The sequence below is a fragment of the Mesocricetus auratus genome, unplaced genomic scaffold (genome assembly GCF_017639785.1).
Source record: "Mesocricetus auratus isolate SY011 unplaced genomic scaffold, BCM_Maur_2.0 Super-Scaffold_4256, whole genome shotgun sequence".
In the NCBI taxonomy this organism is placed as follows: Eukaryota; Metazoa; Chordata; class Mammalia; order Rodentia; family Cricetidae; genus Mesocricetus; species Mesocricetus auratus.
In genome coordinates, this window is record NW_024429182.1 from 37619132 (window position 1) to 37644113 (window position 24982).

Below are 24982 nucleotides of genomic sequence, written 5' to 3' on the forward strand. Positions count from 1 at the left end.
CTTGTTTTCCTTCTAAAATCTGAGTGCACCAGTCTCACAGGGTCTTAATCAGCTCTAAGTTACAGAAGAGGGATTTTTTTTCTCATAGTTTGATTTTTAATCATAAAGAAAGAATCCAAAATGCTGGTTGAATATTAATAGGCATTGTTTTACATCTCCATCAAAAACATGTGGAGAAAAGAATGACTTTTGGTCAAGGTAGGAGGGTTGTGAGTTCTTTGTATGCTCTAATGTTAAATGGGAGAGGGATGAAGCCTGGGTCCAAGTAGTTTTTGGTAGATGGGGAGGACCCAGAGGATTATTCTTGAAACTCTAAGGACAGGCCAACTCTAAGGAGAGGACAGTGAAACATCCTGTGGCTCTTGTTTCCAGGAGCCCCTTCCTACCCTGACACCAGATTTCTTACAAAGTCTGTTTGGGTGTAGGTGAAGGAAAAGCCTTACCAGTGCTACTTGCTGCAACTATTAAGCAAGTTCTTAAAAGGTATTTGGGAGAGAAAAGCTGAACTGCAGACTTTATGCTGCATGCCTCTTTTGGGGAGAATTTGCTGTCATAAAAGTGTGGGGGATTTGTACAATCACATACACTGAGAAACACAACCTCCGAGCATAGATCTAGACCCATTCTGATCTGGGGATGCAGCCTAGTGATACACCACTTGCCTAGCATCCACAAGGCTCAGGGTAGAACCCCAAATATGGAAAGGAAAATAAAACTTTCTAAATTCTTACTCTTGAGCAAAGCTTCTGTCAGTGGGAATTCACATCAAAGTAACAGACTAAGTGAACATTCCTCCAAGATCCATTCAGTGTCATTATGGAGGGAGTGGTTCTAGGCTAGGTATCTAGAATGTTCCAGCAATTTAAGGCCTTGTGGAAATCAGGCAAGAAAACTGATAATCATTTACCCCAAAGGATAGCTAGTTATGAGGGATCAGTTTTTTTATGGACTAATTTGAGGAAAATATATTTCAAGTGTTTTCTGAAAACATTTTTGTCAATATATCAATGTTACAATTGCTGGAAATACAGAAATATGTTCAGGATGGTAACATTTCTAATATTTGGAATGAAACTGGTTATTTAATAATTCAACTAAGGTCAGTGGTAAAATGTTGGGTGGAACAAAATATTGTCTCCCTTTCATAAACATTTCATATATCTATATCTCCAAATTCTCATTCCTTTGGTGACAAAAAACATTTGCCTAGTGGATAAAAATACTTAATATTCATGGAAGGCCTCACGATCCCTGGGGGAAATGAGGGAATACTGGGGGGCTTGGTGGGAGGGCGCAGGAGGAGGGGAGGGAAAGGGAGAGGGACCTGGAATTGACATGTGAAGCAACCTTGTTTCTAATTTAAATTTAAAAATAAAATATAAAAAATACTTAATATTTAAAGTAAAAACATCTTGAGTTTCTTATGGCAGAGACCCTTGTTATGCTTAGAAATACTATGCTTAACACAAATAGAACTTGATAAGATCTGGCAACATTAAGCTTTTTTTTTCCTGAACGCACACACATGCACATTGGTTTTGAATCTGAGAGGAGGAAAATATATTAAATAAAAAGTGATGTGCTAAGTTATAAGTGTTAGTTTGTTGGTGAAGCAAATTTTATAGAACATTTGCATGAATGTGGTGAACATGAGAAACTTTTGCTCTACAAAAGGAAGTGCATGTCTACACAAAGATGTTTCTAGGCAGCTTTGTGATGTTCATGGATCCCTGAAGCTCATCAATTAACATGTACATAATGGTCCTTATTTAACCACATTGAAACATTCATCCATTAGTTTATTATTTTATGATCCTTATTGGAGACAAATACCCAGATGGCTTTTCAAGCTAATTTCTACACCTGAGGAAATGATATTCCATTTTATTGCTCTTTTATATTGACTGGACAAACCTTCCCTGGTAAAACACTGTAGGGTATATCCCTACCCTCCTCCTATCTGCTCTTTCTCTCATTCCTTAATTTTCCTACTCATACTTTATTTTCTAAACCACATTTTGGGCATAACATATTTAGAAAAATCTCTAGAAAAATTAGCAAACTAGAATCTGTAGAATGTTGCCACATAGGATGAACTAGCCTTTTGCAAGTCAAGCATTGTGCATTTTTATTAGTGACACAAACGAAGCACTTTGGGGATTTCTTTTATCTGTAACTGGTCTAGATTTGCTCAAATCACTGTCTCCTTCTTTATGCCTATCAGAAATTAATTTAACTTCTTTTAAAGGTCCTTGCAAAGCTGTGTCTTGCTCAGCTGAGACTGTTGGCTGTTTGCCTGCCAAACCCTCTCCCAAAAGTTACTCAGATTTACACTGGAAAAAATGAAGCTATTATTTAGGAAAACATTTATATGTAGATTGCTGAGAATACCTGGATTATTCCCCATTTGGTTTGGGGAGAAAGTAGGTTAATTCCTTAGTTAATTGCAATCATTTAAAGTTTCTTCTGTATCTGAATAAGATTTCTATTATAATCAAAGTTGTTTTAAGCAAGAAGATGTGACATACTTGTCGTATACCTCAACCTTAGCATTTTGTCCTATCCAACAAGAACACGAGCTCAGGAAATGGGCAGGAGTTCAGCATGATCCAGCTGACATGGGCTCTCAAACTGTATTCAGAGCCCCAGTTCTCTCTGTGCAAGATAACACATTTGACTTTTGTTGCATCTTTTTCTGGCTGGTATGCCCTTCAGAAATGGTTCCTTACCCCCAGGTAGGAAGCATCTAAATTGGGATAAATAAAGATTGGGTTGAGTTGGGCATTGTGCAAGAAGGAAATGGGTGGCAGGAACAGAAGATTTAAAATTCCAAGTCATTATTTTCGTTATTTTGTGTGTATGGGTAAGTTTTGCCTGCCTGGATGTCTGAGTACCATGTGTGTGCTTGGTGTCTGCAGAGGCCAGAAGAGAGTACCAGATCCTCTGGAAATAGAGTTACAGATGTTTGTGAACTGTCATGTGGGTGCTGGGAACCAAACCTGGATCCAGGAAGAGTAGCCAAGTGGTCTTAACTGCTTAGCAATCCTAGCCCTTAAAAAGGCTTCTCTTTCTCTCCCTCTATTCCCTTCCCACCCCTCTGACATGAATCCATATTCTATAATCAGTTCAAGTACTTATAGAAACATTTGGTGTGATGTACAGAAATGTCTGGGTCACTGAGAAAAAATATTTGTTCACACTAACACTCTTTCTATGTCAAGACTGTCAGATGGATTTAAAGTACTTAGTCTATGGAGTCATTTATTTTCTGTTGAAAGGTGATTTATATTTACATGAAGGTGGAATATACAAGATTGATTTTGATCTAAGTCTCAATGACCACAAGCCAAGCTTATGATATTACAGTCTGTGTCATTCAGAAAGGAGATTCCTGATCCTTGTACGAGATGATTCCTAAAGACAATGCCCAATTAAGACCAAGTCTGTCATTGGTGGGGAACCAAGTAAAACCATGACAATAACATGAACATGGTTAATTTTTGTCTTTGTCAGCTCTGGGAGTATGTTATTTTTAGTGTTTTAAAGCTTACTTGGAGTGAGAATTTATGTTTTGAAATACTCCATATTGTTGGAATTTACCAATGTTTTGAGTTGCACAGATTTAAATTTGCATAATTATAATTACAATTAAAAGCTTCACCCACCCACTAACTCAAATATCCTGGGCTCTAAATCAGCAGTTGATTCTGCTGATAAAAACATGGTCATCATTGCCTATATTTAGATTATATGAGTGGCCAGAAAAACCAAGTAACCTGTAAGTTGCATTTTTCAAACAGAATCTCCTACTTTTGAGGGGCATTAACAATTACTGTAGTGACGGAACCTATACAATACCATAGCTTTTTCATTTTAGATTCTCAGTTCCTGTAACTAGATATGATGTGTCTTCTATGGTCTACAGTGTGTGAAATGGATGTAAGAAAATAAAAGAAAATTGTAATCAGAGCCAGTGAGATGGATCAGTGGGTACATTTGATTTCAGAAACCCATATGGTGGAAGGAGAGAGCTAAAACCCAAAAGTTGTTCTCTGACTTCCACATACATATTGTGGTGCATGTGCATGCACACACCACACACATGCACACACACACACATGCATACTACACACCCCACCACCCACATGCACACACCACACACACACACACACACACACACACACACACACACACACACACACACGTTGATTGGTTTTGGCTAACTGACAAAAATGTATTCTCTTTCTCTCTAGGATTAAGATATTTCTTGTAAGATTCTCTGTCATAGGTAGGTAAATATTCAGGTACAATTATGGAAATGTTACATAAAAAGTTGGTACTACAGTAAAACTTTCCCCAAGATGAAACAGTAGGAATCTTGGGTACTTCACAGAAGAGTGAGTCCAGAAAATATAGAGGAATATCATAAGAGAAATTGCATCTTGTTTTAAGGAGTGTCTCTTAGGTCCTCTATGGATGCAGAGGCTTTAGAACTGCCTTGACTTTTGGAAGTAGTATGTGGAGTCCATTCAAGACAGAATAAGGCTTCACTTGGAAATGTGTAATCTGGCCAGGTATGTTTAGTCACTTGTAATGAAATTCCCAGCTGATGAATGAAAAACCCAATATAGATTAATCCCATCCATGCTCTGTTATAACAACACAATTTTCTTCAAATAATTCTACACTAAAATTGATGCATTGGTGTTTTTAGAAATATAAAATGCCACATAAACTAGTGAGCATCAAAAATTGTATTGGTTTTTAGTAGGAAGAAACTCCTTCTGAGATGATCAGAGTCTGTCTGTGAGATTGGGACTATCCAGAACCCATGTATCCAACCCACTATGACGGAGTAAGGGTAAAAATGGCATGAATTTTGTCAATGTCCTTTTCTGCTATTGCTGTATTATAAGAATCCCTGTGTTTGATTTTAACTTAAAGGAGTCTCTCCATAGACTATTTCTCCATATCTAAAGTCATGATAAATCCACCAGAATAAGCATCTCCTATATTTTATCTTGATATGTGACATCTCAGATTTGGCCAGAGATAAGGACTTGTCAAGATATCAAAAATAGAGGGCTTGAATTGATGGGACTGCTGTTCCCAGGTAGTGATAAAAAATGGAAAACTAACAAAGCACAGCATTTCTTATCCTTCAGATGGAGACCATAAAATCTATTAATATGGCAAATGAAGTTTTCTATTTGTTTTCGTGCTGCACAGACCTATTTTTGGGCATTATTTATGTTTCAAATGTTTGCATAGGAATCCTATCCTAGCTCCTACTGAGTGCCTTTCACTTAGGTATGGTCTTCTTATTTAAAGGATAGAATGGTGGAGAGACTTGAGGAGTAGGTGAATGGGAAAACTGGTCAGCCCACGTAAATTCTGTGGAGGGTCCACATGGAAAAGTTCATCACCTTATTGAGAGAACCACTCTGTATATAGCACTGCAGAGGAGGCCTTGTCTGACTTCCCTTAAGATCAGTTGGACACTAGACCTGTATGAGGCCAGATCTACCTCCTGGAATTGGTGTGCCTGAGGCAAATAACTGGCAGGTAGGCTGTGAAAGCATGCTTTCACAGAGAGTGAAGCCTTGATTAATAGTGGCTCTGATGGATGCAGAGGCATCATGGAGGGGAGAGATGAAACATGGCCCAAATGAGACAGAGGAGGGGAAGTTGAGTATATGATTAAGTAGGATTCAAGTGGTGAATAGTTTGCCAACCCTTCCTATAGGCACATTTTTTTTTCTCTCCATCCTGTTTATTGCTACAAAAGACTCCATGGCAGTCTTCGTCTATCTTTAAATACTCAGAAGAGCCTTGGGGGTGGGGACATTTCTAAGCATAGAAACCTAAGAAGGAGAATATACTTGTACTTGAAAATTATTTTTGTAAGAGGGATTTGGGATAGAATCGTTGGATTTTCGTTTGAGGTGGAGTTGTAAGAAAAAACACAGAGGTCAATGATGGGTGTGTCTCTTGTCTCTGCTGATATCAAGTGTGGGCTTCATGTTGATGGGCTTTGTTTTGAGGCATAAGTGATTTTTAGGTGGGAAGCCATGTAATGGTCATAGTTTGCTAATGAACCTCTCTTACTGAAAAAGAGGAGTCACTCACATGTGCCTTAGGAACAGAAGGGAGAGTGGGATTTGACCCAATCCTCTGTAGTAGTCTTAGAGCCTCACCTGTTGTAGTCTAACCCTAAGGGTAGGATCCCCTCCCTCTTTTGATAGCCTTAGTGGTTCCTTGGAGATCAGGGCCTATATCCATACCCCATCATAATTTGCTGTTCCCTGTGTAGCAAAGGCTCTCCAGGCTTGGGTCTTGCTTTGACTTCAGTGGCATTCCTGGGAGGGTGTTGCTTCACACATGTTTCATTTTTATTTCATACTCTGGAAGTCTCAACTGAACCACTCTGGGAGGACTCTTTTTCTTAGGCTCTGGGGGACCCTGTCTAGAGCTGGGCAGAATCTATTACCTCCCTCTTCTCAGTTCAATGATGGACAGTCTTATCCTCTATCCATGTTTATCTTCCCATACATTCCAATTTCCTTTCACTGGTTCTCAGCAAGTATGCCTATTTCTAGTGTATCTTGCCCTGACTGCCATTATCAGACACCCTGTCAGCATGGCTAGACTTCGTATAGCACATTAGCTTAACCTCTTTGCCCTAGAAGGTGAAAAAGGCAATTTGATGGACATAGATGTACTAAAGATATATTTTGCTATTTTGTACTATATTAGCACACAGAGTAGGTCCCTGATTTGTGAAATCACCAGACTGATAAAGGAGTTATCACTGACTCAGAGCTTTCTGGTTAGATAAACATAGATATAAATACTTATTTATATTCATAAAGCTTATAAAAGGTTTCTTCTTTAAATATATAAATGAATTATGAAAGTAGAAGAAATGAATGCAATTTATATATTCAAGTCAAGTACATGTTCTGATAGTGAAATACTGGGAAACACATCTCTCTGAAAATTTGCCTAGTTTCCAATGCAGACCGACAATAAGTTAAAACTATGTGCATTATTAGTGTTGTTTCCAAAACCCAAAACCTCCTGGTTTGAGGTAGATGGCCTTTATAATTAAATTAAAATTTCCTAGTTCTCAAATTATTCTTCTTAGTGTTACAGTCAGTTTTTTTAAAGTCTTTTGAATAGGTTGAAAAAAAGAGATGTAAATACTAAATCATAAAACCAATAATCTAAATCCAAGTATTTTATATGCTTTCAAATTCACTTAGCTTTTGACTTAATGGAAAAAGTTCCCTTATGGTCAGAATATGAAATATTCTGCTATTAATGTCAGTATACTCCTAGGCCATGCAAGTGGCATTGCTGTGAATAATTTCAATAGAAAGGGTAATCTAGTCCCATGGGCTATAAAGTGGATATTACTTTCAAGAAAGGAAAAGCCAGCATTATTTTCTTTGGGTCATTGTTTGAAGACTGAATGTTTTAATGTAATTGATCTAAGTTGACAAGAAAACTCATCCAAACAAAGCTATAATCTTTGTCTCTGTGCTGTTCAAAACCCACATCAAAAGGCTAACCTTGCCTTCTCAGATGTGGGATAACTGGAGAAGTTCTGACTCATTTTACTTTAAAATGTTTTGCCAGCACTTTTCTACAAATGTCCCAGGATCCAAATACACAGCTCACGCAAGTGCCTGTGCTTTGTGGAAAAACGAGTAAAGAACAGAACAGTTAAGGCAACTATGCGTTGTGAACCCAGGGAAGGATCTGGCCTGTGATGCAGGGAAGAGCTGATGGAGAGGGGGAAGGTGTCATTGCCAATGTGTGGTAATTGGCCATTCTGAAATTACATATATGGTTTTGCTTTGTGCCTGTTAAGGGAGAATGCAATTACTTCAAAGAGTTCTTCCTTCAAGGAATGCTTTCCTCTACCCACTCTTTTCTTTGAGAACTTTATCTTTCTGTTTTCAGGTTCAAGGGCAGGTCTTTTTAAACCTCTTCCTATTTACCACTAGGCAGAATTAGACATTCTGCTGTATTATATTATAACTTAAAAAAAGAAATCTCCTTCACTACTATGCCCTACAAATTTGACAATCAGCTACAACAATCTAAACAGGAAGGCTCTCATTGCCCCCTGTGTCTCTTGAAAAAAATTTCCCTTGATTATGTATTCCAGCATCTCATCCCCTTACCTGGCAGATTTATCTTAGTAATTCAAGCATATCACACAGTGTTCTTCATGACCACTAATATTTGGAACACAGAAGAACAGGAAGACAGGGTGCTTTTTCCCTTTTTCTACCCTAGTTCTGTTCTGATGATTGTCTTGACAGTGTACTTCCTTCCCCAGAAAAATTTAAATATTTTACAACATGAGTAATTGCTATATGATTTCCAATGCCTCCGAATCAGAAAAGCAAATGCCCCATATCTATGTTCACTGGTTTTCCTGTGGAATATTGAAGGCCTCTTTGGTAAGCTCCAGGCCTTTGTATGAGTCTTTATGTAACAGCTAACCGTTATTCATAACTACAATCTTTCTTTGAAAATCTAGTGGGCTTTCACTACTTCTTAGGAAAAAGCTGAATTCCTTCCGTGTGATATATAAGGCCCCTCTTCCTCCAGACTCAGCTCACAGCTGCATCTTCGTCTTTCTCAGAGATTCTTACACTGTGTTCTCACACAGCACCCTCAGGCCCTCTGTGTAGGATTCTTTTTAAGCTTCTCCTTTAGCCACCCTAAACCTCAGGGAGGAATATTTCTTCCCACAACTGTCTTCAGGAGGAGGTATTTTAACAAAGCAGTTCCATGAACTTTTCTCTACCCCTGGTAAATTTAAAAAGGACATTTGAGTTTGGTCATCCAAGTCCAATACCTTTACCTCCCTCTTGCCTGCCTGGAGCATGGGTAGGATGGGGTGGGGTAGGGATCTCCCAGGTCTTCCAGAGGCTCTGCCCAGAAGGTGGGCATGAGGTGAAGGGGTGTAGCTTGGTGTAGGATTCTTCTCAGCTGTGGGATTTATCCAGTCTATTTAGCCGGGCCCTAAAACATGTTCTTCTACTTTTCCCTATAAACAACACAAGTGCTATTTGGGGTTCTATACCTTAAGTACTTTTGTTTTTTAATATTGTTTGGAGCTTGGATAAAGAAGAGGAGCACTGTTTATTTTGTCCCCTCTGTCCCCCTCCCCAGACTCCAGTTGTGAAAGTCTGGCTCAAATGTTACCAGTTCTTAAGCCCTATCTGCCCTCCTCAGACAGTATTAATTTATGGTGTCTTTGTGGTTCCATTGTTCATTTAAAAAATGTCTTTGGGCAGTTACTCTGCCTTGTCTTAATAGAACTTTCTTTCCCCCCTCTACATTGTAAGCTCCTTGACAGTGATTTCCCCACTCATCTTAACATACTGGCTCCCAAGTACATCATGCTCAGAAGGCAGTTTGAACAAATGCTATAATAAAACAAAAACAAAATGCAACAACGCCTTGTGACAGTGCAGATGAAAGCACAGGAACACATGGAGCGTTGCAAAGAGACTATCACACCCAACACTGCTGAGACATCCTTCTGAAAGCACAGGTGGCAGCTATTTAAGTGTCTCTGTGGCATCCTAGTCCCAGATCTTTACTATAGGGGCTTCAGCAGTGGTCAGGGACCCTTGGGTGGGTCTCCAACTGTAGCTGTTCATCAGATTACAGATATTTAGAGATGGAATACTGTCTGTACTTTTAAGTGGAGGCTGTGCTGTTTCCTGGGACCGGATACAGTTATAGGGACAAAGCATCTCAGCCACTGGGGAGAAAGATGGAAGCAAAGGTTTATATTCTTTCCCTTGCTAGAAGGATGCCCATGAAGCTATTATCTCCTTTGGTTGAAATGAATAGAGGTTATGTGACTGAAATTGAAGCCAAAATTTCTTCCCACAGAGCTGATTGATATGTTTTAGCATCAGGCTAGGGATGACCTTCACCAACAAGGTATCAAAACAACAAAAATAGCAGACTGCCATTGTTAGACACAAGACTAAGGAAAAGAAATTGGTGGTTATCTTGTATCCATTATTACTTGGATCATTTTGGATCCCCAATTGTGGGTCTAATTTTGGAACCAAAGCATAAAACTGGATAATTACTTTTAACTGGTTATCTATCTAGCTATAAGTTATATCCAGTCTGCTTATTCTTGATGGACCTTAATGAGAAACTATGAGACTATATTGCAGGAAACTGTTTTCTGGTTTGACATTTCATATCCATGGATTTCATTCCTATTACTGTAGCGTTTCCATCTCTGATCATCCTGTTTGTTTTCTTGCTTAGGATAAATTCTTACTGGGTTATAGGATGAATAATAAAAACCCGAGATAGATATTGGGGTTCAAGCTGAAGGTCAGAGAAGTAAAGTGGTTAAGCTACCACAGAGAGCTCTTACTTCTACCAGGGTTGGGGCAACCCTATCCTTAACATGGTTGGAGGCTAATTCCTAAAGCTGAATGTCAGCTCTGAGACCTTGCTTCTGTCTTATATACCTCTCTAGTGCTGGTAAAGATGAAAGACATGAGCTCTGTTTCTCTTTTAGACCGATTCACTCTCAGGTAGCCCTGGATTGCTTTGAACTCACAAAGATCCATCTGCCTCTTTCTCCCCAGTACTTGGATTAAAGGTGTGTGCCACCACTGCCTAGTATCTTATAGCTGTGGCTAGCTTTGCATGCTGATCTCCAGGCAAGCTTTATTAGATCATAAACAATATATCACCACACTGGATAGTTGAGAGTGGACTCAAATTCATGATTCTCTTGCCTCAGGCTTTTGGGCACTGCAGTTACCAGGGTGCACCATCATGCCTGGCTCTATGGTTTGCTTCTTGACTGGTGAGGGCTAGTTTCTGAGAGTCCTTTGAGGAGAGTTTTCAACCCTTTTCCTCTTTTTCCTCAGGGGCTGAATGCTAGCCATCAATCTAGGTAAAGGCAAGTGTTGGAGAACCTGTTTCTTGACTGGTGGGGTGTGTGGGAACTGATACCCCAATACTCCCTCACTATCTCCAATAGAATCATCATCAACAAAAATGCCATTTTCCTTTCCATCTTCTTGGCTGCAGTGCCTGACTGTCAATATGGTTCTTTTCAAGAGTTGGCTGTATTATGGTGGACTTCCAGTTCTAACACTGTGAGCTACAATACTACCATTCCAGCTCCAGAGTCCACTTTGCCACAGCACCGACACAACCTGAGCTTGTGGTTCCACTTTGGAAATGTAAATCTACTTTTAAGTGAAAAAAATACACTTTTCCTTGCATGATATTTGATTTCTTGATATCGTCATAACTCTTTAAAAAGCAAATTGTGGTAATATACTTTTTTTAAAGAAGGTAATTTCAAATGAGTCAAAACAAGGCTGCTTGTAAACTTTGGGGTTGTGGTGAAGTATTGTCTTGCACTAAGGAAATCATTTGATTTATCATTTAATTAGAGCACATTTACAGGTATGTGTATGTGTCCTTATTGATAATTACTTCAGTATTCCAGCTATAAAACTGAACTGCCTAATTCTGAACACACCTTCATGTACAGTTGCTCTACCACACTTGCAACCTCAAGGTCATTTCTTGTGTTTCTTACAAGTAGACAGCAATTCTGCGGTGCTTAAAAGAGGCCCTGGGTCTGTTTGAGGCTGAGGGCCCCGTTTCATGGGTTCAGTTTTCTGCCCCTTTCTATACACAGCTGTCCACTGTCAGAGCTATTCCCCTATCTGCATATGGAGACATGCTGCTCCAGAGAAGGACTGGACCACAAAGCAAAGTGACCCAGCAACAGTGCAGAGGTTCCCGCACCAATCCCTTAGCAGGAAGATAGCAGTTCAAAACTTTTCCCATGGTCTAGTATAACCTTGATGATGCAGGAGATAAATCCCTGCTGCCTCTCTTCTGGAGACAAATGCTGCATCGTATCCTTGTTCAAACTCATCCAGTAGGATGATGAGAAACTGGGAGATAGTTATGGCCCAGAGGTATGCAGTAGGTTCTCCTAGTCCTCAATCATGAGAGTATTTAATCCTCTTATCTTATTCTGCATGTCTGTGGGAAATGGCCTTTTGTAGCTGCTGGCACCAAAAATCTGTGTTATTATCCGCAATAATAACTCCTGATCTTATTATCTAAAAGAAGGGTGTCCTGAGATTATTAAGTAAGGACGTGGTCCTCTAAGGGCTGCCTTAAAAACCGCAACCCTCATGCACAGAAGCTGTTTGTCCAGTTGAAAATGACCAGAAGAAAGGGTGTGTGGAAATGTCATGCCAGTGTCTGTCTAGGATGGAGGCTCTTCCTTTAGACCCATCACAATCACCTGCCGGACCACTGCTTGAAAGCACAGCCCTGTCCCTCCCTGGGAGTTTCTAGTCAGTGAGAATTTGTTTCAGGGCAGTTTCCAGGCAGCGGTGCTGCAGCTGTTGTTCTGAGGACCGCACTTTGAGAGTTGGTGGCTTAGCCTAAGCCACAGGGGGAGGTAACAAAACAACTGACTTCTAAAATGTGTACCACTAAAGCAAATAAAGGAAAAGTTCATGGGGGTGACACTGAAGGCATCCACAGTGTTCCTAGGAGTCTACTTTAAAGCATGAGCCACCAACAAACTTCTTCCTTACAGGGTCAGATAAGAGAGTATTTTCAGCTTTGCAGCCCAGATGTACTCCTCTAAAGGACTTCACTTTGCGACTGTACCACAGAACAATCCATAAATATTTTATTTAGAACAGCATGTCTGTTGTAGTAAATCTCTATTTACAAAAATAGATGGTTTGCTGGATTAGCTCCTGGGCTATAGTCTTCCTGCCCTTCGGCCTAGATAATGTGCTAAAAAAATTCATAGAAGGAAAAGTCAGTAAGCTCATTTATCCTGAGTGTGCAATGGGAAATGACTAAGTTGGACATGGATGTGTAAGCCCAGTATCGGTGCGCCTTCCATTGTATCTGTGGCATATTGCTTTCATTGGCAGATAAACTCCCTAGCAATTCAGCCCCTAAACCTGGCTACTTGGGACTGTACAGAATTCTTCCCTGCTCCATCCCAATAGGAGTTTCACTGTGCTAGTGAAATTTCTCATGTTTACCTGCATCTTCTTCTTGGTGGTTTGCTTATAAGAATATACTTACTAACATATTTTTATTATTTAGGAGAATTTATGGAGTTCTGTATTAGATTTCATTTTCCATTTGTTTTTCCCTCTCCTCATTTTACAAAGAGCCATTGGGGTGCATTTCTACCTACTTCATGCCAGGTTTGTGTTGTTTGCTTTTGTGAAAAGCCAAACTCATGCCCTGAAGGGGAGAAGAGAAAGGGGAGTGTCTTTGATGGGGACAGATGTGACCAGGTGGAATGTAAGGAAGCATATACTACTGGAACCAGACTAAGAGAGTCAACCTCCTGAGCCAGTAGTTGGTTCGGTTCTCAGGAATTCTTACTTGGCTATGAGATACATGAGCCTAGTGGCCATCCTGCTGACGAAAAGGCATTCTTTGCTTGACTTCATACAGTCCTCCACCCTGGATTGCTCTCACCTCACTAGCTGCTCCCCCTTCTCCATCTCTTGGGCTAATTCTTTTATCTATCTGATATTTGATATTAGGGCTGTCCTAAGACCTGCTTTTGATGTTCTTCTCAGTTCTCTCTTTCTTTTTTCATCTCTACAGTCTCTTCATGTGTTTTCCACCCCTCCATTTAGAATTATGGAATTCTCCACAGGTCTTACTTGGCACAGGAGTGCCAGAGTTGCCCACTTTGGAGCAATTGCAAAGATTTGGACAACTTCTGGATCGTGGGTAACCTTGAGGAGGGGAATTGAGAGCCTCCTCACCCCCGATTTTCTAAGTTGTCTGTAAGCAGGAGAGAGTGAAAGTCAGGGAGTGTGTGGGAGTCTTCAAGATGTGATCCCCCCAAGTGTACATATTAAAGGCTCAGTCTCTGAAACGACACTAACTGGGACATGGGGAAATAATAATAAGCAGGCCTACTAGGAGTTCTTTAGATATTTGCAGGCTTGCCCTTGAAAGGGATTGTGGAATCTTATCTTCTCTTTCTCCTACTTTCTAGTCAAGAGATGAGCAGTTTTGCTTGGTAATGACTCCTACAATGATGATAGCTAATCACCACTCAGGGACCATGTTTTCAAAATTATCAATTTGAAGTTGATTTTCTCAGTTTTTTGTGTTTCTGAGATGGGGTCTTGCTCTATAGCTCAGGCTGTCATCTTGGTCTTCCAAGGAAGACCTGGAAGTACAGGGGTGCATCACCATGTCTACTTCAAGTACTTCATACAGTGATAAAAAACTAAATAATAGCCCAGGGCTGTGGGTGGTGGAGACTAACGTTGATGGCAAGTTTGAACTTAACAAAAAGTATACAGAGGGGGATGTTGGAATTTATTTGAATTAAGGAAAGTGTGACTATGTGGCATTTTCTGTGAGTCTATGAACACCAATCCATACTGCCACAGTTCTTAGTATTTGACTAATGGGAACATACAGATCAACAGGACAAAACAAATGTGGTTGTGCTTCAACAGGCCAGGTTCTAAGGCTGGAAAACAAGGGTGCAGGGACCTGCTGCCTAGACTTATCATGCAGGCATGCTCAGTTGCCACTTGCTCCACAGCCTCCCCCAGGATTTCATAACAAACCCTAATGCGCAGCACAGAAGGTACACACTTCCTTTGTTCTTCCTCTGGGTGGAAGAAATGCTGTTAATGAGGCAGGGCTCAGCGCAGGTTTGTTTGATGACCAGGAAAGCTGACTCTTCAATCCTCACTCTCCCTGTTTTGGCACAGGCACACCTATTCTTTTTCTCCACTCTGCTCTTTTGCAGCAGCAACTGCCCCCAGATCCCCGTGTGGACCCAGAGACGCCAAGGCTTGTTAGGGTTGTGCATTTAGGACTTGAGTGTGTGCCTGCTGGGCTGTGGCATGTAGGCCTTTGCTGAGTTTGGGAATCTGGCCTGCAGCATGGAACAAGGACAGCCTGTTCAGTGAGGGGAAGAGTGCTGCTTTATTTCAGCTGTGGGTGCCAAAAGAGAGGCGGGGGAGGAGGGAAATCTGCTGCTTGCCTTCTTGACTATTATTATTATTATTAAGGCATGGGATTTCTTATTTTCCTCACCTTTTTTTAAGGGTTAATGAGCTGAGAGTTTAAGGTCAAACATTTTTTTATTGTTAAAACAATGATGGCTTCATTAGTGACTCCCAGGACCCTTATTTTATTCTTCAGAACCTCATGAATTACATTTTGCTTTTTGCATTTGCATCCATTCATTTCCAGAGCTTGAAATGTTCCAAATAGCATTTTGCAGGGATTAAACAAATTATTAACAATCCTCAAAGGGGACTTTGGAGGGCTTGTGCTGAGTTCTTCAGCTCTATCCATCTTCAGCAAATGAGAGTTTCAATCCACGTTCCTTTGAGACCCCTGGGGAATGAGATACCATCTCTTCTCTAAATATAACCATGAGTTGATGATTATGGCAGAAAAGTACCCAGTCAGCACAAGTTTTCTGATCTATTTTCTACTTGCCTAACTTTCTAAAGTTTGCTTTGCATTGCTACCAAATGAGTTGATCCTAATCTAAACTGAAAAGAAGACATAGGTGACTATTACTTTGGATCAGTGGGGAGAAATCAATAGATATTTATTTTTCTGTATAAATACTGAAGCCATAATGGAATCAGCTAATGCAGAAACTATCTTTGAAATGCATTATTTGGAAATGGTTTAACAATAATTGCCATGGAATAAAAACACACTCAAATGTCCCAGACTGAATGTTTTTCTTCAACAGTCATTACTGCCTATACACCTTCCTGTTCAGTTATCTTCATTGGGTCTCTCCATCATGTTAACCTCACTTGTCTTTTACTTTCTGGACTACATTGTCTAAGTCCTCCCATGTCTCTGTGTGTCAGGCTTGACACCAAAGCTAAAAACAAGGCCGGGAAGACTAAGCATTCCCCTTTACAATAGTGATCTCCTGGGCACCCATTTGCATGTTCCAGGGATTGCACTCAGTTCCCAGGATGATAAAAATGCTCAAGATACAGGCTCTGCTTTATACAGTCTCAGAGATTGCAGGTGACAGGCAGCCGAGCAGGGCAATGGGCATATAATCACTAATGAGTAAGAAGAATGAGTAAGAAGTGCTACCACAGAGTTCTAGAGAGTAAAGTGGGAACGTGGAAGGTGTGAGGAGTGTGGGTCTATGAGGTACATCAAGGAAGGTAGATACTTAGATGGAAGGTAGATTCTTAGGCTGAAAGATTAAAAAAGAGTGTTTCCATTAGTAATAGGAGAGGACAGAATCCCAGAAGGTATTAAAAAGAGACAAAACATACCCAATGGGCTGTATTATATCAAGGACACTATAAGCATCTTGGAATGAGTGGATTAGAATGTCCATGTGGCATTATAGGAAAAAGAAGCTGGGAAAGAAATGGGAATAATATGGAGGGTCCTTCACTTAGCAATGAAACAAGAAAAGGACCAGGTCCCACCAGGAAGGTCCTGTTATCATGAAAAGAATCTAACTGCCTAGTAGAAGTAAATTTGACTGATCTTGAGAGCAAAAGTATCAATTAATTCCAACCTAAGTCTTTCTAATATGCAAAGATTTCTCACTCCATGAGAAGTGCCCGGGGTATCCCATCTGAATATTGGGCGGATTACCTGGTCAAACTTGTGTAAAAGACCTGCCTCATCCCCGAACAAGTAATTCTGAAGTGAAAAAGTTTCTTTTCTCAAAAAGAGAAGGATCCTAGTTTGACTGGAAAAGGGTCGGATTGACAAGACAGGCAAACACCAAGGAACCATTTTCCTCCAAAGTTGTTTTGACTTCATTGTTTTGATTTTCCAAGTGACCATTAATTAATAAGGATGACTAATATTTTATATAACCAACTTGTGTCAAGTCATTTCACAAAATGGAGAGAAGTCAGGGCTGAGATTGTTGTATCAGTTCCCCGCCTCCCCAACCAATTATCCTTTAGATAGAAGGTCCACTAAAAGACAGAGGACATTTTGAATAACTCAGGCTGTTGAGAGCATTTGAAAAATGGCATAATCATCACAGTTCCCAGTAACTGCCTATGACTTTGATACTCATAACTATACTAACTCTTGATCTTTGGTTGAGACAGAAGAAAGTCTGTATGATGGGTCTGAACAGACCAAAGCATCTACAGAAGGCACTAGGATGTTCTTGATATACATGTGACTGTTCAGAGGAAACTCAGTTTCCTTTATCAATTAGAGTTTGAAGTTGGAATTGGTTGATAATATGTAAGAATCTAATTCACTTTTTCTCACTTCATGACTTCCCTGGGTAAGGTTCTATGATGTGTAGAGTTGTTACCCCTGTTTGGGAAAAGTTATGGGCTCAGTGATGGAAAATTTCATGTATGGTTATCCTAATGCATTTGATGATGGTGCAATGATTTAAAAAGATGCCAGTGATGACAATTGAACGTCCCTTTGCCTTCCCAGCCTCCTTCATATATTCTCAGGCATAGGATGACAAAGGGAAGTCCACGAGTCACATGAAGAAGGACTGTAGTAGCCACGGTACACGGTCAGGAGCTTCTCCGCTTGCCTCTGTCTGCCCCCTCTTAGCCACCCTCTCCATGTCCTGCTCATGTTGTTTCTCCAGCATCTTAGCCTCTAACCAGCATTCTATTCCCACCTGAATCCCGAATGATGACTCATTTAAAGCAATGATGAATCAGGTCCTGAACAGAGTGAGTGCTCAACTAGGTCCCGAATGAAACAATGCTCTCAAGCTTTCAAAGGCAGCCAAATTTTAGGGAACTTCTTAAGTGAGCTAACGCCTTGCATGTGGATGGAAAGGGTATAAGGATTTGGGAATCTTAACAGCCTAGGTCTATAACCAGGTGTCCAAATAGTTGGATATAAGGTTAAATGTATAACCTGTCTGAGTTATCCTTTTATAACTATAAAAAGCCATGTAATTTCTACCTTGGATGGATTTGTCAAGCATTAAAAAAGACAGTATATATGGCAATGCCTTGCATAGTATCTGGAGCTTGAGTAAATGCTTCCTTCCTTTTAGTCATATCTTAGAATACTACTAATTCGTCCTAGGTGGCATCTTCAGGGTGACAAGTCAAAAGGAATCGTTAAGCTCTGGTGGGGATAGATGTCTTAGAAGAGATGAGTAGTAGTCAGGAGAGTGATGTGGTTAGGAATATTTAAAGGAAATTATAGCTTCTAAGGTTAATTTTCTTGGTTGGGGTTTAAGAGGAAATTCAAGATTCTTGTTAATCATACTTACCAATTGGGTCTAATTGGCAACTACCCCAAAATGAATAAAACAAGCGCGAGTCAAGAGAGAAAAACGGCAGGCATCCTGTCAAAAAACAAAAGCTTTGAAATTTCTATAACCCAATGGTTGGATACACATTTATTAAAGCAGATGGAGCACCCAATTTGTGTAAGTCTGTGTGTGCAAAACCCATGCTTCACTTGCTGAATTGTGCAAAGCATCACATAGACTTCTCACAACTAAACACAAGCAGATTCGTAAGTTCAACATGCCTACTGCTGGAGGAAGCATATTTTGTCCTATCCTAGTCTAGGATGGGTATAGGAGGTGATTTAGGCACATTCACAGTGTGTGTTTGTTTCAGTGCTCAGCTTTTGTGAAACCCACAAGTGTTAGTTGCTGATATATTAGTTCTGTGTCCCAGTGCAGGACAAGAAGCAGATTCCTGCCTATCTTGTTTCTTCCTTTCAGAAACATATTTAAAAGAGATATAGTCCATTATCAAACAATTAGCTACACATGAATTACATTAGCTAGTCACAGGCTGATTAACTTGATTTGTTACTAAATCTGAACAGTGTTATTTACCGAGGCTTCTCATTCTGCTGTTTCTCTCATTGTCTAGCCAGGGGGTTGTTTGTGTCCCCAGTTGCCCTCTCTCTGTGTCTTTAAGAGACACCACAATCATTTCAGTATGTCAGATTTCCTACCAAGGTGTATTTTCTGCTTTTCACCTGGGAGAGACATTCCATGGTAAGATCCTGTTTGGAGAGTTGCTCACTAGTTAAGTTAGCCAGCCTTTGGCTAGGTAGCTCAAACAGCATCTGCTATCAAATGCATGCCTAAGGGAGTCAGTCTGCATGGGCTAACCCTAGAACAGAATATAGGTGGAATTCCAGGCCCCAGCTTCTTAGGTCTGAGCTAGACTTCCAGAGAAGCCCCAGTTTGTGGAAGTTGCTGGGATCATGGGCTAGGCAGGGATGGATGACTGCGAGAGGCACTGTGTATGTTTGCATGACTCATCACTGAGCCGTTCCTCAGGTCCACTACCTGATGATACATGTGCATTGTTAGAACAGTGAGCTCACTGAGAAAAGCTCAAAGCAGTGTCCCTCCAAGGCCAGGATGGGGGTTGCTTCTTTTAGATTCTCTACTGCTCATGAAATAATAATGCGAAAGTGACAGTGCCACATTTCCCAGAGTGTCCATAATTAGTGTGCTTCTGAGGACACAAATTCAGCTTACAATTGTGTGTGGTGATCAGACAGCTTGTTAATAATATAAGGAAAGCTTCTAATAGATAGCACCCCCCAGATATTTAATGTAAGTATTATGGATGGAACTGAGAAATACCTAAAATATATTAAAATTAAATAAATCTGGTGTTGCTGCATCTTTCCTGCAGAGTGAACCATGTCTTGGTATTTTCAGTTTATTATTTCCCTAGATATATAAACATCTCATAAAGAAAAACCTCCAATGATGTTGTGTGAAAGGGCAGGGCAAAGAGACGTAGGATAGTTAAAAACTGGAATGTCAAGGCAAAGGGATGCATTGATTGTGTCCCTGGTTGTCTTGCTATTTCCTTAGTGACCCCAGGACACAACAGAGAGATGATGATGAGTGAGGAGATGGGGGATAAAGGACTAAAGATTTTGTACCAAAACAAGGTTGATCCCACAAGTGCTGTGCTGGCATATGTTTCTGACCTGCATAGAGAGGTTTATTTATTTCCTCCAAATTCTTAGGGCCTTGTCCCAAACAGAGAACCATCCAGCAAACTAAGATAGTGACATGCTGCTGATCAGGGAATGACAGACTATGTGCAGTTTCTGTTCAGGCAGAAGCTTTGTCAATACAATTTACTTTGAATTCCGATAGGACCTTTGGCTTTCTCCAAGTGACTTTTCTACATAGAGAATGAAAGCAGTTAGCTAGATGAGATCTATAGATTGTCTATATGTCTACACACACACACACACACACACACACACACACACACACACTGTACTATTTATTTATGTTCTGATTATATTCTACTTTAGTTTCTCCCTAAGACTGTTAGTAAAAGGTACATGCCTCTCCTTATGAGTTTAATGCTTTATATGTTCTAAAAAACTAACTCGAGTTCACATGTTCTCACTCACATTTTCCCCAGAAAGTTTTCCTGTGCCATTAGAGGATAAAACTTAAGAGAAATGAAACAAGTTTCAACTCTGTTTACTGCACTAAATTTCTGCCTATTCGAAGTTTTTACCTATGTGGAATGTAAGTGTACTGCCTCCATTGTGCCTGTAAAATCTTGCTTGACAGGCTTCCCCATGAATATTCTATCTAGAAATGTGTTTGTCTGAATTGCCACTGTACTTTGTGTCACAAAGGCATGGAGCACTTGCTGTTCTATAGTGCAGCCTCTGCACACACAGCCAGATCTTTAGAGCAGGTTGGCACAGGCGTGGGCTCAGACACAGACTTCCTGGGTCCCACTTGGTAGCAGCCTGACCTGTGGTCCATTCCTTGGTCTCTGTGCTTCAGATTGCTAAGTAAGGAACAGATGAAGAATGGCTGTTGTAGGGATTAAGTCAGCTGTTCCTTGTAAATGATTTAGAGCAGCACTTGATAAACACAACGTTTTGTTGACTTCTTTGGATGACTAAGTTCTTCAAGCACAAAGCTATGCCTTATGTGTATCGCAGCCTCTACAGTGCTTTATATAGTGTAGGCACTCAGGCAAATTTGAAAAAATAATCCACAAAGTAGCATTGTCATAGGAAAATGGAATGGTACAACACTGTTTGTTTTAAATGACAAGAGGTTTTGTCACATTTTTAAAAAGTGAAGAAATTCAATATATATTTTTGCCTGCATAGGAAACATCTTAACATTATAGTGAGGTGAAGAGTATGTTGGAGACACTTTGCTACAGTGAGTAAAAGGACAATATTCAACATGAAACAGCTGTTGAATGAGCTGCAACTTAATGATAAGAAAGGGACCTGGACTTTGGGGGTACCCAGGAGTGTAATGAAAGAGAAATGATTGCCATATTGTTGAACTGCCATATTCTCCTCTTGGTAGGAACACAGATGTAGGGTGTTTCCAGTCTCCCCACTACAACAGGACATCTATTTATAGTCCAGTACTGGGAATATTTTTAAACTGTGTTGTAATCTGCCAACACCAAAGTGGGAACATGACTTTGTGTTCTGATTTTAGTTATTAAATACAAGCATGGAATTTGTTACACTGGCCCCATAATTTTTATATCACCTTCATATGTGACTTGGGAATATTGTTCATATGTCTGTAGCCAGCCTCTCCTCCCTTGTTTCCTGACTGGACCCTTTGCTGATTCTTTACTCCTAAGATAAAGCCAAGACTGCATGGATCAGGGAAGACGGTCACCCTAGAGCTGGAGTAGCAGAACCAGGAGATGAGAGCTAAAAGGATACAGTAGTTGAAAGAACAATTTAAAAATAACACATAACATGAGAACTGCAGTAGACAGTGGTGTGCTATCGTTAGGATTTTGCCAAATGAGTAGTTATGGCTGTGCATCATAGGGAGATGGGGGAACTATGTGAGATGGTTTTACTATAGATGTGTCTTATAATTCTACTTTGTAGACCTTAGTTATACATAGTACCTATTTTAAGGCATGGTATGTATATGTGCAGGAATGTAAGGTGTCAATGTCCTGTGTTACAGGGATAGGGAGACTACTTCCAAAGGCTTATTCATATCCCCTTTGGCAAAAATTGTCTCTGTTTGATGTAAAATTCAACACTGAGATGGCTAGTTTTATGTCAACTTGACACAAGCTAGAGTCATCTGAAAGGAGGGAACCTCAACTGAGAAAATGCTTCCATGAGACCCACCTGGAGGGCATTTTATTAATTAATGATTGGTGGGGGAGGGCCCAGCCCATTGTGGGTGTTAGCATATCTGGGCTGGTGAAACTGGCTTCTATAAGAAAGCAGGTCAAGAAAACCATGAGGAGCAAGCCAGCAAGCAGCATCCCTCTGTGGCCTCTACATCCACTCCTGCCTCCAGGTTTCTGCTCTGTTTGAGTTCCTGTCCTGACTTCCTTCAGTGGCATGGAAGTGTAAGCCAAATAAACACTTTCTCTCCAAGTTGCTTTGGTCATGGTTCTTCATCATAGTACTAAAAACCCTAACTTAGACAAACACCAAGAAGTCAGGAAGGCAAAAAGTGTAGGTATCTCTTCCTGCCTTTTGTCTCCCACCTGGTTCATTATAAGTACTATTTACCTAGGCTCTTTAGTATCCTAGAATACTTAGGGCTATTGTGTATGAATATATGAGTATATAAGTATAAAATGTCAAAATGTGGTTATAGTAAGCAAATAATTACATTATAGAATAGACTTTGGCTTAAAAGATAACATTAGATGTTGTAAAAGTACCTGTATAGCTTTCTATATGATCCCAAACAGAACTATTTTATTGTCTATAGTAATTTGAGGACTTCACTACATGTCTCTATAAGTTTTTGAACTATTGAGTAGTAGTTTATTTCTGTTTTGTTATTGTGAGCAATATTATAGAAAATATATAGAGTAAATTCCTATGTAGTGAAATTGTAGAAAAGAAGGGGTTGTACACTTAGAAGGCATGACAGAATATCTGCTAAATAGGTTTCCATATTTACACACATAACAAAGATGTTATCAGTTTATATTTATATGGCATTTATTAACATTGGATTATCTTGACCTCTGATTTTGTCAGTTTGATTGATAAAACGTTTTCATTTTTGAATGATGTTAAATCTATTTTCTTCCCCATGACCTTCATATAGATATGTTTTGCTCAATTTCCAATAGGGTGCTGCACATTTTTCTTTTTGATTTATAAATAATTTGTACATTATGGAAGCAGGCTCTTTGTCATAGTTGTGAATATAATCTTCATTTGGTTGTTTTTTGAAATTATTTGTGTTTTTTTCTAATGGGATTTCTAAGCATTTATTTTCTGTAGAAAACTGTCTTGTGTGAATATGAAGGCCCCAATACTTATAATTTTAGATACTGATCAAACATCCCTAATCTGAAAAATTGGTAGCCCCAATTCTCTGAAGTCTGTAACACAGGCTCTCAAGCATTTTGGATAAGGAATATTCAAGCTATTTTATAAAATTATAGTGGGAAAGGATACACCATCAGAAGTGGGACAAAGAAATTGTTGTGAACAATGGAATGAAAGAGAGAAAAGAGAAAGTTTACTTTCAGAGTCCTTTCTGTGGCTTCATTAAATGTGTAAGGGGATACACACACCCTGAATTTGTTCACTCACTAAATTGGAACAGAAACTGCATCTACATATAGATCTAACACTTAAGTTGGACTGAAAATGCAAGTTAAAAATCAAAGGAAAAATTAAAGTTGAATTGATGATTACATGTATATGATTTCTAAAACAAGGGACCCAGTGAATTAGTTATGAAGATTAATTATAGTCAGGGATTTTTTTATAACCACCATTAGCAGACATGCCCATTCATGTGTTTATTAGTCCTCTGATGGCTTCATCAGTACCCCATGCCCAACAGTTTTATCCTTTATCCTGTATAATAACTAGCTATCACTTCAGGATTATTCATTTGGGCCAGAATGTACCTGATTTGATGGGAACCATATAAATGGTGATGTAGAGCAAACCAAAGAGGAGAATTTTGAGTTCTGGCACCATGATGCTATCATTACATGTAGATTTGTGTTCAGAATGATATGTAAGTGGGAATACTCAGCTCTGATCACATGTATGCCTCTTTGCTTTTGGTCACTGTCACAGGAACTGGGCCTGATCCAGGATCAATGATTTTGAGGTTTAACAATAGTTATCAGGAAAAAGTGACCTGTGAGGTTTATGCTGTTGGCCATCTTTATTTCAATCATAGTGTCAATTGTTAAAACCCACACACAACCTTTTTTTGCCAGTGAAAATTAGTACACATTCTGGCTAGTTTTCAGTTGACACAAATTAGCGTCACTTGGGAAGAGGGAGCCTCAGCTGAGGAACTGCCTCAACTATACTGGCTTATGGGCACATCTATGGGCATTTTCTTAATTGCTAGTTGATTTAGCAGGGCACCACCCATGCCATCACTAGGCAGGTGGGCCTAGGCTGAATAAGGAAAGCTGTTGAGCAAATCAGAGGGCACAACCAGTAAATAGCATTCTGCAGAGGTTTCTGCCTTGAGTTCCTACTTGTCTTTCTTCAGTAGTAGACTTTAAACTGTGAGATGAAACAAACCCTTTTCTCCCAAGATAGTTTTGGCCAGTGTTTTATCACAGTAACAGAAAGCAAAGAACACATAAGGCATTAGGTAATGTGATGGTATTTCTGGAATGAAGTGTGTTTGAGGAGATTTTTCTCTCCTTCATGTTACATGTCTCTCTCTCTTTTTTGACCTGTCCTCCTTCCTTAGCTTTCTTTTGGTCTCCTCTTCAATTATACATTATGTGTATATATTACAAACTTGGATAAAAGTATGAGAGAGAACATGTGGTATCTTTCCCATCTTTCATCACCTTACTTGATATAATACTTCTATTTTCTGCAAACTTCATTTTCTTTGAACATTAATAAAATTTCACTGTGCATATATACCAAATAGTCATTGTCCATTCCTTTGTTGATAGACATC

General features: G+C 39.7%; 1 protein-coding gene across 20 annotated transcripts in view; it reads right to left on the minus strand.

The window, feature by feature from the left end:
• Positions 1 to 24982, minus strand: part of Trpm3 (transient receptor potential cation channel subfamily M member 3) — an 866780-nt gene that overhangs the window by 192123 nt on the left and 649675 nt on the right. For 13 of the 20 annotated variants that reach the window (XM_040746389.1, XM_021225349.2, XM_013114264.3 and 10 more), the window contains exon 7: positions 18323 to 18397. The exons of the other annotated variants lie outside the window; for them this stretch is intronic. In XM_040746389.1, coding sequence (XP_040602323.1) covers positions 18323 to 18397 — 75 coding nt within the window. The remainder of the gene's footprint in view (positions 1 to 18322; positions 18398 to 24982) is intronic. 20 annotated transcript variants of the gene reach the window in all.